Source organism: Chenopodium album, chromosome 5 (assembly GCF_948465745.1).
Source record: "Chenopodium album chromosome 5, dcCheAlbu1.1, whole genome shotgun sequence".
Classification (NCBI taxonomy): domain Eukaryota; kingdom Viridiplantae; phylum Streptophyta; class Magnoliopsida; order Caryophyllales; family Amaranthaceae; genus Chenopodium; species Chenopodium album.
The window spans coordinates 65,104,343-65,122,945 of NC_137838.1; the positions used below are offsets into that span (position 1 = coordinate 65,104,343).

General features: G+C 36.1%; 1 protein-coding gene across 1 annotated transcript; it reads right to left on the reverse strand.

The window, feature by feature from the left end:
• Window positions 1-1,206: 1,206 nt before the first annotated feature.
• On the reverse strand, window positions 1,207-17,785 carry LOC145633013 (uncharacterized). The gene is made up of 6 exons (XM_081685325.1): window positions 17,619-17,785; window positions 17,153-17,570; window positions 16,871-17,085; window positions 16,418-16,800; window positions 1,911-2,080; window positions 1,207-1,212 (listed from the first exon to the last, which is right to left on the reverse strand). The coding sequence occupies exons 1-6, from the start codon at window positions 17,783-17,785 to the stop codon at window positions 1,207-1,209; spliced, it is 1,359 nt and encodes a 452-aa protein (XP_081541451.1).
• Window positions 17,786-18,603: the final 818 nt, after the last annotated feature.

The following is an 18,603-nucleotide window of genomic DNA, read 5'->3' on the forward strand; positions in this document are numbered from 1 at the left end:
AAGGAGAAAAACCACGACCACTTGGGATTTTGGGAAAAGAATCTTCACTATAATAGGGCAAATGATCCTATTACAAGCTAAAGACTCAAACTCCAGTTCCTCTGCGAACTTGAGACCCTGAGGAACAAGTCACCTAACTTGTTACTCTTCTCTTCTCTTTCTCTCTTCTCACTTCTCTGTTCTCTGTTCTCTGTTCTCTTCTCTTTCTCTTCTCTTTCTCTTCTCTCTCTTTCTTCTCTTTCTCACACACAAATGTTCACTCGAACTTCCCCATTCCCCAAATTACAACTCGAAAGAAAAACAAACTCTAGTATAAGAACATTAAAACACTCTAATGAACTTGTGTGGAATTGACACTTGACTCGATTTAAAGCCTGAAAACTTATGTGAGCAAGGTGAAGTTTTCCATCTGAAATTAACAACTATTTATAGACCAAAATTCGTTTAGGAAAACTTCTTTGTGCAGCAAATCCATTACGCCACTACTCCAACCCACTAAGAAGATCATGTCCCTAAAATTAAGGAACCATGAACTCCTTAATGTGCACGGCCATGACTTGAAGAAAATCATGGAGGAGTAGGCAGCAAGGTTTTTAGAAAACGTGTGAGATTTTATTTGCAAAAGATATTTTTAGAAAATCAGAATAAAAATAAAATCCTCTTTTTGTTTGAAAAGATAAACGTTTAGAAACCAACTTTCCTAAAATTTAGCTAGCACAAAATCATCTTTTTAGACCAATTCCACACAGATTTTTCGAGTGCTATTTAATATCTTATACTTACATAAATCCTAAAATATAAGAATATATTTAGTCTTCATGTTCTCTGATGAAGCTTCTACTCCGAGGCTTCTGTTCCTTGGGAGGAACTTCTCTTCTCTGATGAGGCTTCTTCTCTGAACCTTCTGTTCCCTGAGGGAACCTTCTCTTCTCCAGTCTTCATTTCTGAAGCGCCAGTTCCTGTGAGGGAACTCTTCTATATGGTTAGCTCTGCTTCTGGCCTTCTTGTTCCTCATGGTATTTTTACAAGACACTTCATTCTCCTAGTCTTTGTAACTGAGTACACACTTAAACAATCAAGCACTTATTAGTTTGTAAGTAAGTGAGGTTGTGTCATCATCAAAATCATTAAGTCCAACAATATTCCCCCTTTTTGATGATGACAAACAAACCAAACTTACTTACAAGGAAACAGAGATAAACCATTTTATTCCTAAAGAAAGGAAATGCAAAAATAAGATACAATGCAGAATAGAAGCTAAGTTAAGAAAATAAAAACAATGCATAAATAAATAACTTAAGGAAAAACTGAAAATCTTGAAAAAAACTTGTATATACATTATACCTGCTTGTAGAGATTTGGCAGCTTGTGAAGATTTCGAACAGAGACCATAGAATGATTAAGTTTCCTTGATAGTTTGCATCCTTTTCCCCCTTTTGGCATTATCAAAAACTAACATACAAGTATATAGTATACCATAACACAACACCAACTAGTGGTTCAGTGTTAAGACAAGAAGCATGCATAGAGAGAAAACATTCACAAAGCATATAGGCAAAAGAAACATAGACATTCATCATCCAAAACCGATTAAAAACATCGGCCAAATGTACCAACTTTGCAAGTTTACCAAAAAAAAATAAAAAGTGCCCAAAATATTACAGACCAAATAAAAATTGTTCCCAAAAGCAAATAAACATGAGTTTCATCAACATAAAGAGGCTGCAAGGAAAGACAGGTTAAGATGCAATGCTCTGGTCATCATCAACAGCAAGATCCTCCAGCTTCTTGCTGATTTGAGACATTATGTCCTTCACAATGGACTGTCTCCCCTGTTCTGAGCTCGTGACCAGTTCCTTCACATCATCATTTAGAGTGAGCACACTCTTCTTCAGTTCCTCCATCTTCACCTTTGACTGCTCTTGTTCCTTCAGTAATTTCTGGAGCATCTCCTTCATCTCCTTCACATCTTCGCTGGGAACCTTAGGTGGGGAACTGAAAGCTGCAAAACTTGTACCTGTAGATGTATACTTGCCCGAAATAGGAGAGTTTGTGACTTTCTGCAAATCCTCTTGCACCCCTGAGATATCAATGCAAATGGGGGCAGAGGTCTCCTTTTTCTTCATCAGCCTTAAACTCTTCCTTTTCTTCCTTCCCCCTGTCTCAGTCACTTCCTCAACCACCTTTTCCTCTTCCTCCTCCTGAATATCCTGCACCACTCCCTCTATAATCCCAGTAGCTCTCTCCTCTTCCCCCTCAGCTAGTCCACCTACTTCCTTAGGTCTTTTCTCCTTTTCCTCCAGCACAACTTCAAAACATCCATCCACAACCTTCATCTTATGATTTTCAAGGAAAATAGATTGCATGTATTCGGTGTTTTTGAGGGGCAGAGGTTCTTTATTAGTAAAGGAGATGCCAAAGCTTTCGAAAACATAGGTAAGTAGGTTACCATATCCCACCTTCCATCCTTTTGGAACACAGTGAGAAAGGTGTTGGATCATGATGGAGGGAAAGTTAATTTGGATCTTTTTGGCTAGGCAATAGATGAGAACAGAGTCAAGCTTGTTGGCACTGTCTCTCTTTTGGGTTCGAGGAATAATGTCATTGAAAACAAATTTTAGCAGAATTTTGTCAAGAGGGGTTAGGTCATTGTGATTTATGTAGGTTTCCTCCGGGTCTCCACCTAGATACTCCACAATCTCATCAATGTTTGCATCAGGAAGAGGGTTCCTTATCACATTGCTCTTAAAATACAAGTCATATCCAGTATTAGGAACATCAAACAACTCAGCCAAGTACATCGCATCAAACTCAATTTCTTTTTCATACACACAGCAGCGAATAACACCTTTAGAGTATTTGAAACTTTTGCAAAAATCCCTCATAGCATCAACATACATACTCCGATTAAAGCATTCACTCAACAAATTCACCCAATTTTGAGCTTCAATCAAATCAAGCAGTTCATACAATTTAACAGACTTACACCAAGGAAGATTAATAGCCAAACCTGTCACAAAGTGATCACTGATCTTCTCTTGCCGTTTCATGGCTGCAGGCTTGTCTCGGTAATTGACCCCTAGTTCCGGAGCGCTTTATTCTTCTTCTTGCATGTCATCGGACCTCCTTTTTCGAGAAGATTGGGATTCGGTGGTTGAATCCACTTTTGGAGGCTCTTGGTTATCAATGGGGTTAATTTCCGGTGGGATTTCCATGGTAATTTCTGGAATTGGGTTAGTGTTAAGGTTGGCTTCAATTTGGGTTTTTGGAGAGGTAGACATTGGAGAGTAGTTTTGATCGGAGTGATGAGAGAGAAGGTAATTTTTGTGTGGTGTAAATTTGTGTGAGGCTGACATCTTTTATGGTGGAGGTAAATTGGTGAAGTGAGGTGTCGTTTGGGAGGTGAGGTGAATTTAGTTGATTTGACACTTATATTTATTGCTTAGGGAAACGCAAACCGTGTTTCAAGAGAGTAGTGTAAGTGGGCTACTTTTTGAACAAAAGATAATGATGAATTTAGATGCATTCATCCGATTTTTGTGTTTAGATAAAAAGAATTTGGAATTTTGAAAAATAGATAAACACAACAATTTTATCTTTTGAATATTGTTAGTAAAGAACACTTGCAAATACAACTTGATACACGGAACAAATCAACAAGGCTCATGCAACCAATTTCGGACTTTTCATATTTTATGTCTTTCAAGTTTACATGCCCTTAGTAAATATTACTCCTGCTTACAACCTGTCTTAACTATGTAATTAAACATATAACACTTGTGCACAGTATACAACAGATTAAGCATGTCAGTTTGAGTTTCATACCTGAGGGAACTTGATGCATTTTTCTCAGTATAACTTAATCATCCCAAGTTCCATTCTCATCTTCTCATGCCTTTCTCTATTTAAGGGTTTTGTTAATATATCTGCAATTTGATTGTCAGTTTGGCATAAATCTAATTTAATCAAACCCTTTTCAACATTATCCTTAAGGAAATGATGCCTTATATGAATATGCTTAACTCTTGAATGATGGACTGGATCTTTAGATATGCAAATTGCACTAGTGTTATCACAGTAGATAGTAATGCAATTAAATTTAATACCGAAGTCACGTAACTGTTGTTTTATCCAGAGGACTTGAGAGCAACAAGCAGCTGCTGCTACATACTCAGCCTCGGCAGTAGACAATGCAACAGTATTTTGTTTCTTGGAACCCCAAGAAACTAGACAAGAGCCAAGGAACTGAACCATACCTGAGATGCTTTTCCTATTGACTAAGTCACCTGCATAGTCAGCATCTGTGAATCCTCTAAGCTTAAAGTCATCACTTCTAGGATAGAACAGACACAGGTCATCTGTTCCTTTGAGGTATCTTAAAATTCTCTTAACAGCCGTTAGATGTGATTCTTTAGGATTAGACTGAAATCTAGCACACAATCCAACACTAAAGGAAATGTCAGGCCTACTGGCTGTTAGATATAACAATGATCCAATCATACCTCTGTAAGTGGTTTGATCCACACTTGTTCCTTGTGGATCCTCATCAAGTCTTGTTGCTGTTCCCATAGGTGTATGATTTGTCTTGGCATTTTCCATGTTGTACTTCTTCAGAAGTTCCTTGACATACTTCTGTTGGTGAATCATTATTCCTTCAGCTGTTTGCTTTATTTGAAGTCCAAGGAAGAAATTCAATTCACCCATCATGCTCATCTCAAATTCACCACCCATTAGCTCAGCAAAGTACTTGCACAAACCATTGTTAGTAGCACCAAATATAATATCATCTACATAGATCTGTACAACTAACAAATCAGTTCCTCGAGATTTAAGGAAAAGAGTTTTGTCTACTTTTCCTCTTTTGAAATCATTTTTCAGTAGGAACTTTGAAAGCCTTTCATACCAGGCTCTTGGAGCTTGTTTGAGCCCATAGAGAGCTTTATCAAGCTTAAAAACATGATTTGGAAATTTTGGATTTTCGAAACCTGGAGGTTGTTCAACAAACACCTCCTCATTTAAGAAACCATTTAGAAAAGCACATTTCACATCCATTTGATAGAGTTTGAAACCCATAAAAGAAGCAAAAGCCACTAGAATTCTAATAGCTTCTAATCTAGCTACAGGAGCAAAGGTTTCATCAAAATCAATACCTTCTTGTTGGTTGTAGCCCTTCATAACCAATCTAGCCTTGTTCCTTACTATGGTGCCATGTTCATCAAGCTTGTTCCTGAACACCCATTTGAGCCCAATTACCTTCTTTCCCTTAGGCTTTGGCTCAAGGTGCCAGACCTTGTTCCTTTCGAACTCATTGAGTTCCTCTTGCATGGCCACTATCCAATCTGCATCTCCCAAGGCTTCTTGATGATTTCTTGGTTCTAGAATGGACAGAAATGCATGGAATGCTCAGTAGTTCCTCATTTGTGATCTTGTTTGCGTTCCTTTTCCTATATCACTGATTATGAGATCAGTTGGATGGGAACCTCGATATCTGAATGGCCTGGGTTGGAATTCCCTTGCTGGAACTCCAATTTGAGGAGCTTCTGTTTCTATTCCTTCTGCTTCTTCTGCTTGTTCCTCATTCACCTTCTCATCTGGTTGAGGAACCTCTCCATTTTCTTGATGATCCTCTTCTGTAGCAGGCTGATTTTCTTTGGTTTGCTTTTGGGTCTCTTCTTCATCCCTGTCTCTTATCAATCCAATTTCAAAATCATTATCATCTTCTTGTTCCTGTACACTCACAAACTGGTTAACTTCATCAAAGATTATATGAATGCTTTCCTCAACACACATTGAGCTTTTATTATATACTCTATAAGCTTTGCTATCAGAGGCATATCCTAGAAATATGGCCTCTTCACTTCTTTCATCAAATTTCCCTAGGTTTTTCTTACCATTGTTATGTACAAAACACTTACAACCAAAGGCTCTAAGATGAGATATGTTTGGCTTTCTTCCCCTGAATAGTTCATAGGGAGTCTTGTTGATGATACTTCTGATTGTTACTCTGTTAAGGATGTAACAAGCTGTATTCATGGCTTCAGCCCAGAAGTTCCTTGGCAATCCACTTGCAATCAGCATCGTTCTAGCCATTTCCTCAAGGGTTCGATTCTTCCTTTCTACAACTCCATTTTGTTGGGGAGTCCTTGGAGCTGAGAAGTTATGATTCATGCCATTTTCCCTGCAAAACTCATCGAATCTTGGGTTCTCAAATTCAGTTCTGTGATCTGATCTGAGATGGACTATGGAGTGACCACTGATTTTTTGTAGTTTCTTGGCAAAGGCAACAAACTCGTTAAAAGTTTCATCTTTACTAGCAAGAAAAATAACCCAAGTGAATCTAGAATAATCATCAACAATAACCAAAACATATTTCTTGCCACTCCTGCTTTGAATTCTCATGGGACCACACAAATCCATATGGATTAATTCCAAAGGCTTTGTAGTGCTCACCATTTTCTTCAATTTAAAAGATGAGCGAACATGCTTGCCTTTCACACATGCATCACAAACTTTGTTCTGTAGGAACTTGATAATAGGAAGTCCCACAACCAAGTTCCTTGACCTTAGCTTGTCGAGTAATGAAAAGCTAGCATGTCCAAAACGTTTATGCCATAGCAGGGGATCATCTTCAACAACACTCAGACATGTAAGGTTGTTCCTTGGGATTAAGTTGAGGTCAACTTTATAAGTGTTCCCTCTTCTTGTTCCTTCTAGAACAACCTTTCCTGACTTGTTGTTGATGATGTTGCAAGAATCAGAAGTAAAACTTACAGAGTTTCCTTTGTCACAAAATTGTGATATACTGAGCAAATTGTGCATTAAGCCCTCGACCAGGAACACATTATCAATGGAATGAGATTTTGATCTACCAATTTTGGCTTTTCCAATGATCTCGCCCTTCTTATTATCCCCAAAGGTTACTGTTCCTCCAGGGTAGTCTTCTAGTGAGAGGAATTTTGATTTATCACCTGTCATATGCTTTGAACACCCGCTGTCGAGATACCACGAGTTGTTCCCCCTCACTAGGACCTGCAAGAAAACTAAGCATTAGGATCAGGAACCCAGGTTTCCTTGGGTTCCTTAGACGTGGATGCAATATCAGTTTTCTTGACCCACACTTGTTTTACATTTCTTTTATCAGCTTCTTCTCTTATCCTACACTGTCCATAGAGATGTCCAGACTTACCACAAAAAGTGCATACCTTCATGCTAGGAAGCTCAACATATTTCTTTTGCTTACCTTTCCTCTTGGTTATATAGCCAAGGCCTTAAGTTCTTTTTCCTTGAGCTTCAGCTATCCACTTAGGTATGACTTTTGGGTCAATACTTCTATCCTTTCTAGCATTCAGTTCAGATTCAAGTTGATCCTTTTGAGTTTTTAAGGTAGAAAGCTCATTTTTCAATTTTTCAAAATCAACATTGAATTTAAGCAACTGATCACTTGAGGAACTGCTATAACTGATATCATAATTCATGAGCTTATACTAAGTTAATTCAACATTCAGAAGAATACTTTCATTCTTAATCCTATCAGCTATCTCAGTTATGTGTTTGTATTTAAAATCAAGCTCTCTTAGTTTGCTTTGAGACTTGGCATAGGTTGTTTCCAACCAAGCACCATGTTCTTTGCAAACCTTAAGAGCTTTTTCACATTTGTTCAACTTTACACATGTATCTCTAAAGAATTCTTCTTCTTCTAGACATATATCTATCAAGACATCTTTAGAGAGAGTTTTAAGCTGTTTAGGATCAAGAAATACCTCTTTCTGGAGTTCCTCAAGGTAAGCTTTTTCATCATCTGATTTGGCCATCAAACAGAGATTGGCTGTCTCCTCTTCTGGTTGGTCATCATCTTCTTCTTCACTTTCTGAGTCTCCCCAGGCTGCTATCATGACCTTCCTCATGTCTGACTTTTGATAGTTTGCTTTGCTGAATTTTTCTCTTCCCTGTTCCTTAGCCTTTCCTTTCCCTTTATCATTTTCCCAAAGGGGACAGTCTCTGATAAAGTGATCTGGAGATCCACACTTGTGGCAGTTGTAGTCAGGCTTTGGATTTGAGGTCTTTTTCCTAAAGTTCCTTGAGGTTCGGCCTTTCTTGAACATCTTTTTAAATCTTCGCACAATTAGGGCAGCCTCATCCTCGTCCACTTCTGAGTCTTCCTCCTCATCAGCCTTAAGAGCCAAACCCTTGTTCCTCATGGGTTCATTGTTGACTCCAAGGTGTAGCTCATGTGTCATGAGAGAACCTGCTAGCTGTTCAATATTGAACTTGGTAAAGTCCTTCGTTTCCTGAAGGGCTGTCACCTTAGCTCTCCACCTCTCATCTTGTGGAAGACTTCTAAGAACCTTCCTAACCTACTCATCTGTAGGAATCTGTCTACCAAGGGAAACCAACTCATTTATGATGTTAGTAAAACGGGTTAGCATCTCTTGAATGGTTTCCTTAGGCTGCATTTCAAATCGTTCATACTTAGACATAAGTAGATCAATTTTTGAGCGTTTAACCTCATTAGTTCCTTCATGAGTAATCTGCAGCAAATCCCAGATTTCCTTAGCGTTCTTGCACCCCATAACACGATTGTGTTCGTGAGGTCCAAGTCCACAGTGGAGCAATTTCACAGCCATAGCATTTATTTCCATTTTATCAAAGTCCTCTTTTTCATATTCAGACATAGGCTTAGGGATTACCTCGTTATGAGCATTTGTTTTGGTGACTTCGAAATCACCAACCTCGATGACCCTCCAGACTTGATAGTTCTCTGCCTTGATAAAGATCTCCATGCGGTTCTTCCAGTAGGTATAGAACTTTCCGTTGAACATAGGAGGCCTCTGTGTTGAGTATCCTTCTTCGAGCTTCTCATGAGTATTCATTTTCTCCAAGACCTTTCTTCTTCAGGGTTTCCTGATTTTCCTAGAAGTTAGGCTCTGATACCAATTGTTGTTTTAATGAATACTACAAGAAGGGGGGGTTGAATTGTAGTATGAGAATTTAGCCAAACTTTTTGCGGAATTAAAATTAAGTCAGCTAAAGGAACTGAGAGATTAACTAAAGGAACTAACGAATGCAAGAGAGATTTTACGTGGAAAACTCCTTGGCCCTAACAAGGAGAAAAACCACGACCACTTGGGATTTTGGGAAAAGAATCTTCACTATAATAGGGCAAAAGATCCTATTACAAGCTAAAGACTCAAACTCAAGTTCCTCTGCGAACTTGAGACCCTGAGGAACAAGTCACCCAACTTGTTACTCTTCTCTTCTCTTTCTCTCTTCTCACTTCTCTGTTCTCTCTTCTCTTTCTCTTCTCTTTCTCTTCTCTCTCTCTCTTCTCTTTCTCACACACAAATGTTCACTCGAACTTCCCCATTCCCCAAATTATAACTCGAAAGAAAAACAAACTCTAGTATAAGAACATTAAAACACTCTAATGAACTTGTGTGGAATTGACACTTGACTCGATTTAAAGCCTGAAAACTTATGTGAGCAAGGTGAAGTTTTCCATCTGAAATTAACAACTATTTATAGACCAAAATTCTTTTAGGAAAACTTCTTTGTGCAGCAAATCCATTACGCCACTACTCCAACCCACTAAGAAGATCATGTCCCTAAAATTAAGGAACCATGAACTCCTTAATGTGCACAACCATGACTTGAAGAAAATCATGGAGGAGTAGGCAGCAAGGTTTTTAGAAAACGTGTGAGATTTTATTTGCAAAAGATATTTTTAGAAAATCAGAATAAAAATAAAATCCTCTTTTTGTTTGAAAAGATAAACGTTTAGAAACCAACTTTCCTAAAATTTAGCTAGCACAAAATTATCTTTTTAGACCAATTCCACACAGATTTTTCGAGTGCTATTTAATATCTTATACTTACATAAATCCTAAAATATAAGAATATATTTAGTCTTCATGTTCTCTGATGAAGCTTCTACTCCGAGGCTTCTGTTCCTTGGGAGGAACTTCTCTTCTCTGATGAGGCTTCTTCTCTGAACTTTCTGTTCCCTGAGGGAACCTTCTCTTCTCCAGTCTTCATTTCTGAAGCGCCAGTTCCTGTGAGGGAACTCTTCTATATGGTTAGCTCTGCTTCTGGCCTTCTTGTTCCTCATGGTATTTTTACAAGACACTTCATTCTCCTAGTCTTTGTAACTGAGTACACACTTAAACAATCAAGCACTTATTAGTTTGTAAGTAAGTGAGGTTGTGTCATCATCAAAATCATTAAGTCCAACACTATATTTTTGAGCAAAACCCATAATAATATAGTGTTAACTAGTGACCCGATATGTTTAGAAATAAATAAATAGTTGGTTATTAACCATCATGTTTGCCTTTAATTGCCAAACAAAAGAAATGATATGTAAAAGGCCAACGTTCTTGCTAATAGATAATAACCCCTATAAAAAAATTATAGGCACAAAATCATCTATCTTCCTTGCCCCTTGTTTCCTTTTATCATACTTCCTTGCCTTCACTACTCGCATTCTATTATCATTGCAACTTTGACTTACCCGTGGATAGTTAACAAAAGTGTCCGAAATGAGTTTTCACCACGTAGTCAAACTTTATGTTTAATTGTTTAAAATCTACATTTTAAATCGAACTTCTACCTTTAAACTTTAATTATGGGCACAAAATATAGTCTTTTTTGAAGACCTAACATCAAACGCCCTTTTCTCATGTAATCACGTTTTATTTTTAATTGATTAAAATCTAACTTGAATACCAAAATATTACCTTTTATTTCTGTAATTATGAAAGAGAAGTTTCTAATCAATATACAAATACGTAGTATTTGTTTCATTGTACGTATATTAATGACAAACTTGTAAATAAATATAAATATTTACTATATGAAAAATAGAGAAGCTCAATTTTATACACCTTTTAATTTTTTATTTTTTTTTTTAATATTTGCAGTTTGCACCACTGCCACCATCTAACCCAATTAGGATTAAGAAATGGCCGAAATGGTGCAAGAGTGTCGGTTTTGGGCTCTAGTTAATATTCTCTTCATATCTTTTTCGAATTAAATCAAAATTAGGTTGGTGATACGTTGGAAAACTTGTTGAAAGGGATATCCATCGGTATAAGTCTTGCACCAAAATTGTAAGGATTAACGTTTAAGAACAAATTCCCTTTAAACCTGCAAGAGAGGGCGTGATCAAGCAATAACAACAATATATCAAGCAACGTAACATTATTGATACAAAAAAATCATCATCATCACAATAATCTCAATCACATCAAAGCATAATAATGATAGCAATATCCTAGGCATGATACTAACAAGATTAATAACAAACCCTACCATATCACTAGGCAATAAAGATCAATGTTTTAATCCTAACATAATATTAGAAAGCAATAAAAGCAACCTAAATATGATACTAGGAATTAATAAAACAATCTAAGCATGATTTCTATAGAAATAGAGCAATGAAATTACTCACTTTGAAGCCTCTTACCTCTTTCTATCAAAACAGTACACACGTTAGTAACTTCAATGAAAATATTAAATCAAACTATAATAATAATATGAATTGAAAGTAGATTTGGGATCAAACCCTCATAATTATCAACCATTCACGTCTAGGTCTAAGGCAACTTCGAGCTTGGATAAGTGTATTCGAGACTCGTGATGGACGTATAGTATATTTTGAAAAGGATAGGCTTAGAAAGAGAGAAAGAAAAAAATAAGCTTTAGTTTAGAGAGAGAGAGAGAGGATAGATGATTGTTGATGATTTGAAAACAGAGGAAAAAGACCCATTTATAGAGAAAAAACGAACGTAAATGGTAGAAAAGATTTAGAACAGACTCAGAGTAAAACGAATCCATTGCAACGCAACAAGACTATCGCGATGCGATAGCTCCATCGTAGTGCGATAAGCCCATCGCGGCGCGATGGACATATCGCGGCGAGATGGTTATTGTGCAATAAAGTTTTCATATGGAGTCCTTCTTGTAATCAAATTAGGTTACTTGGAGTCCATACTTATCTTTAATCAAACCCGGATTTAATCTTTTAAAAACACTTGTTTTATTCCAAATAGAATTCTTTATCTTTTCAAAATCAAATCTAATTATAATTACTAATCCTAATCCCATTAGAACTCAAAATAATCTTCTAGAAGATTGTAGAAGACTAGGATAAATCCTAACGACTTTAGGAATACAATTATAGTTAATGGACCCTCTACATGATATTTGGGTTGCCCATAAAATTCATTTAGGACCCAGTTCAGTATTTTGGCCACAACTTCCTCGTTGTAACTCGGAATTGGGCATATAATATATCATTGAAAAGGTCTTTTCAAACTCCATCCAACTACACAATTACTGGACTTATATTATGGACCAAACTAAAGTGGATTGGACTTTTTCATAAATTGGATATAAAATGAATGATTTTTGAAAACATAAATAAATCATTTTTATTATAAAACATTTTAGACAACAGAAGAATTCATAGGACTCTTTAACATTTCACCTTGTCCGATATTCAATGACGTGAAAGACACTCATCACTGGCTTTGGTTTTTCGGGAGACACAATCAGGTGTCTACAATTATTTAAAAAACGAAAACCAATAAGATGGTGACATGTGTCAAGTCACCTTCTTAAACAAGGTGTTAATTTGACAAACTGGTAAAAGGCTTGTTTTAAGCATATTGTGGTTAAAGGTGGGATTGTTTCCAAATTTCGAAAAGGTGAGATTGTTTCCAAATTTCGAAAAGGTGGGATTATTTCCAATTTTCGAAAATGTGGGATTGTTTTGAGAAGAAAAGCCAAAGGTAGATTTATCAATTTCCATTTTTCATTTCTTTTATTGTTCCTATTTTGATTTTTCACGATCTCTATAACTTATATTTAACTACATATAAATAATTTTAATTACATATCAACAAAAATTATAAAATTTGATGAGAATATTTCACATAGAAACAAATGTAACAAATTAAATATCTCACATGACTCAAATTTTAAATATATTAATGAGAATATTTGGTCAATAATTTAAAAGTTTCCCTACCTTAAAATTTTTTTAAGAATACTCTTATAAATAGTGCTTGACATTTATATCTCTAAAATATTCTTTTCCATATTTGCCCCTATTGAATTCAAAAGCCTCAGCATTGTCTCGTAAATCACCAAAATTGATTAATTATTTGTGTTTATTTCAATACTTAAAGCATTGCCTCAGAATATTTCACTTTTTTTTTTTTTTTTTGTTTTTTCAATGTGGAATATAAACACTACTTCCTCTGTTTTTTTTAGTTGATACCTTTTTATTATCACGATTGCCAACACATGTTTTTAATGCTTAATAACTTCAGTTATAAACATTGTAAAATTATAAAAATTGGATATTAATAAAATATACATATCGACGATTCAAACAAGATCCCACATGATTATATTTTATCGTATCTATAAATCACAAAGGCGAGTCAAAGTGTAGTGTGTGAACAGTGTAAAAGTCAAACGATGACAATTTAAAAAAAACGGAGGAAGTATTTAATTAAAAGTATTCAAAATTAATTTCAATATACATGGAGTACAAAATTAAGTATGTAATTTTATGATGACTTGTTAAATTTATTCAATTTGTCTCAGTAAGTACTTAAAAATTACCATGCAAATATTATGCAAATATCATTAGGCATAAAGGCCACCAGTAATAATTCTCCTAAAAGGGCTAGCCATCTGCACGCATCGGGCGCGTAAGAATCCCTAGTAACCATGAAAAGTCGAAGAGTTGTACCCAGTTAATTCCCAATTTGTTTATTTGGGGGTATAATCGTCTTTTCAAGTACCAGTGGAGGGGTATATGCATCTTTTCATGTACTAGTTGAGGGTTACATGTGTAATTTACTCACCAAATAGTAAATGCAAGTTGCAATACAGTAATTGAACAACTCACCAAAAGTAATGAATAAATGATCACGCCTTTTCAATATATTTATAGAAATGCCATCAGATTAAGAAAAAATCATTACAAACTTGGAATTATCCAAAGTCAAAACCAACAACAACAAAAGAAACAAAAGAAATATTCGGTTATGCATGGTACCCTACTACCCTTAACTTAAATAGTGGAACATTAATATATATAATTATGAAATTAATTGTTCATTTTCTAATTTATCATCAACGTACCTAGGTTATTGTATGTGCATAATAAAATAATGTGGTTGCAAGTAACTAAAATTGGAGGAAGTATACATTTTATACGTTTGCATTTTGACTTTAATACATTCACAAACTCTAATATTTTGAATGACTTTTGTGTTATTTTGATGATAAAACATAGTTATGCGGAATCTTATTGATTTTTTTTGCGGGAAACTATCACATATTATTAAGCAAAAGCAACATCACCAGCAGCAATAATGTTTACATCACTGTAGGGAATAATTTCAAGCTTTAATCCCACTAGCTCGAACCCCACTGTGATCATACACTAAAGTACGGTGGTGTCCAAAAGGGAAGAAGATAGAGCAAAAGAGTCGCCAACAAGTTTTTTTTTAGGAACTTGTAAACCGTTCATAGGATGAAGGTTACACCCCTTAACGATCCAAGAGATCGTCAACTCCATAAGGTCTGGAACCAAATAAGGGTTCGGGGATGAAGGTACAAATCCAACCTAAAAGAGATTGAACCTGCCCTAATAATAGGCCTCTACTTTATTCTGATCGTATTCATGTGCGCTTTTTCATTAACATGCAATCATTAGGATTACCCTAAACCTGTTTAATCTATGTTGGTTGAATATAATGCATAAACAAATCTATTATTGGCGATCACTTGAATTATAATCACATTAACCCTAAACAAGATTATTAATTATCTCATTAAGCGTGATTACAAGTACCAATTCCCTTTAAACATGCAATAAAGGTGATCAAGCAATAACAATAAATATCAAGCAACAATAACAATCATAATAACAATAATAATAATACTCATGATAATCAATATCAAAATAATAATAATCATAATAATAATCATAATAATAATCACAATAAAGAATATCATAATCATAATTAATAATAATTATAATAATCATAATTATAATAATATTCATGTTAAAGCATAATAAAAGTAAGATCCTAGGCATGATACTAACAAGATTAATAACAAACCCTAGCATGTCACTAAGAAATAAAAATCAAATCTTTAACCCTAACATGATACTAACATGAATAAACATTAGGAAGAACATAGGAAGCATCATAACAATCATATTTAATATATTTGTTACCCTAGACATGATACTACGAATATCATAATAACAACATAAACATGATTTCTGCATCATAACATCAATAAATCAATAAAGTACTTACTTTGATGCCTCGTACCTCTTTTTAATAACAAAATACACACGTTAGTAACTTCAAGGAAAATAATAAACAAACAATCAAATTAAATAATTAAAATAGAGATTTGGGACCAAACCCTCAGAAATTAAACCTTTCACGTCTAGGGCGAAGGCAACTTTGAATATGGCTAGGTGTTTCTAGATCTTGCAAATGCGGAATTTTGTATGTGAAAAACCAAATTTAGAAAAAGATGAATGAGAGAGATGAATGATTTAGAGAATGCTAAAGAAAAACTCGTGAATTGGTGAATGATAGATGTAGATGATGAATGAAAACGGAGTTTTTAATACATTATTTATAGAGAAAATCAGCCAAAAAGATAAAATAAACAAAACAGAGTCTGACGCACAGAAAACAAGGCTGGCGCCACCCTTGGCTAACTGGCGCCAGGCACCAACACTAGCGCCAGGCGCCAATGGCTAGCGCCAGGCCTGGTTCCAGGCGCCAAGGCCTGGGGTTAGGCGCAAAGCCTGATTTTAACGCGTTTTCGAAAATCAGATAAATTTACCGTACTGGAGGATAAAATCATATAATTTCCTCGAAAATGCTATTTGATTTTAATTAAAACTCTGAAAAGTCAAAAGTCAATTTATCAATGCTAATTGAATTAGGAATGAAAAGAACCTTCTAGAAGATTCTAGAGGACTAAAACCATTCCTAATTGCATTAGGAATGATAAATCATATTAGGCCCTCCCCTAGATCATTGGGCCGCATATAAAGCTCAAACCGGGCCCAGTTTAGTAAATTGGCCATAATTTCCTCAATATTCATCGGAATTGGGCTTATAATATATCGTTGGAAAGCTCTTGTCAAGCCCCATCAAACTACACTATTATTGGACCCATATCATGGACCAAACAAACTGGATTGGCTGTTTTCTTAAAATAAGTTTTCAAAAACAGAGAAAAGAATTAAAACTATCCGCAGCGCTAAACTTTCCACACTTTCACTTCATTCGATTATGATTCGACGCGAAAGGTACTCATCACCGGGTTCGATTTTGGGGAGACACCAATGGGTGTCTACAATCACAGGGAGCATCCTCAATCCATACACGTAATTCATTATAATTTTTACTAATAGAAGCTAATTTATGAGCAGCTCCATTCCCATGTCTTCCTATATGAAAAACACCAAAGAAAGAACAAGCCTCAGCTAACTTAAGGATGTCTGCAACAATTAGGCAAAAATACGAAGGTTCCTGTTTTCTGCCTTTTAAGTGTTGCACCAGTTTAAAGCTATCAGATTCCAATATAATCTTGTTGAGGCCAGCTTCTAATGCAATTCCCAAGCAATCCCTCGCAGCAATAGCCTCAGCAGAATCAACTCCAGGGCAGCCCCTTTTCCTGTTGCAAACAGCAAGCATAATATCTCCAACACTGTCACGAGCAATGCCACCCACACCAATATCCACACTGTCAAAAATTGCAGCATCAGTATTCAGCTTATAAACATCATGTGGGGGGGGGGGGGGAGGGGACCCACCTCTTAGGAACCTCAGGTCTGATGCTAATATCGTATGGGCTAATAGCATTAGCCTTATCATACTCACCAATGATCCCTACTGCCTTTCTAAGCACATCAGCAATGTGAACGTCTTTGTTCTCGAAAGTCCAAGCATTTCCCCTCAACCATATTCCCCACAGCAAACTCCAGAAGTTATCCCACCAAGCATGATCCTTGATCAGATTTCCTTTCACCTTACACCAAGCCAGAACAGAATGGAAAAGATCTTCCTGCACATCAAATCTAAGGGGGAAGAGGTACCACAATGTCTTCACAGCATTGTAGAAAAAAAAAAGCATGTCCAATCATTTCAGGAGCATCTCCACACATAGGACAAGTATCATCAGCACATATACCCCTCTTTTTCAGATTACTCCTAACAGGAAGGGCATTTCGGAGAGCTCTCCAACCAAAATGCTTGATTTTTGGTGGTAATTTAGCAGCCCATAAATAAGATAAGGTAGTATCATGATTAAGAGAGGAAGAGGAAACAGAGTTCTCATTCGTGGCCCCAAGAGCAGCATGATACGCACTACGGACAGAGAAGTCACCAGATTTTGTAAAGTGCCATGTCCAAGAGTCAATTTCACCAAAACGTGGGATTGGAATTTTAAGGACTTCATTGACTTCCCACTCCAAAAAATGTGACTTGAGAACATTCAAATTCCACTCATCATCACTGATCAAATCATTCACATGCTTAGGTGCATCATCACCAATCTGCTACCTAATTGGAGGTCTGAAATTTGGCAGCGAAGGCACCCAAAGGTCCTTCCAAACATCAATATTTGATCCCATGCCAATAAGCTTCCTAGCCCCTTTTGCAACCAAATCTCTCGCAGCCATAAGAGATCTCCAAGTGTAACTAGCATTGGCCGGAACTTTTGCACTCATAATATCGGAGTTAGGGAAATATTTTTGCTTGAGGGTTTTTGTCATCAAAGAATGGGAGTTAGAGAGTGTAGGCGTCGCTCGAAGTGCGCCTACGTTAAAAGCATGTGGTGAATATGCTTGGCACTCATAGGAAGTAGGAATTGACATATACGATTAGGGACAAGGAAAGTAGGGAGCCGCCAAAAAGTTTTTAAGGAACTTGTAAACCGTTCACGGATCATTTAAGGCAACCACGAATAAAGGGACAACGATAGGCAACAACGATTGACCCGTGAAGGTTACACCCCATTCATAATCCATGAGATTACTAACTCCATATGGTTTGGAACCACGAAAGGAGGATCGGGGATGATGGTACGAAGTGAGTCATGGAGTCACATTTGCCCGTATTGGCCTCTACTCGATTCTTATAATGAAAAGTGATTCCTGCGATCTCAAAGGCATACAAACAAAAATTCAATTCGCTCCAAACTATTATTTAACTAAATTGGTTGAATATTAATGCACACATAATTCTAAAATATTGTGATCACTTGATTAAACAACAAGATTAAAAAGGATCCTAAACCGGTCGTCCAAATTATCTTATTAGGCGTGATTTTCAATTACATATTCCCTTTAACATGCAATATGGAGATCAAAATAAATATAATAGAATAACATCAATATTAGAAGCAATTCAACAATAATAGCGTAAGTCAAATCAAATAATAAACCTAATCATGATACTAGCAATATAAATAAAAATAAGAGTAATTAAATTAATTAATAATTACTCACATTCTGCGCGTTCCTTTAAATTGCTACATCATGAATAA

Excerpts from the sequence above, each read along its gene's own strand:
- LOC145633013 (XM_081685325.1), bottom strand. The coding sequence starts at position 17,785 with ATGAGTGCAAAAGTTCCGGCCAATGCTAGTTACACTTGGAGATCTCTT. Across the intron at positions 17,571-17,618 it reads AATTTCAGACCTCCAATTAG|TGATGATGAGTGGAATTTGA; the intron begins GTAGCAGATTGG and ends TGATTTGATCAG. Across the intron at positions 16,801-16,870 it reads AGACCTGAGGTTCCTAAGAG|TGTGGATATTGGTGTGGGTG; the intron begins GTGGGTCCCCTC and ends AATTTTTGACAG.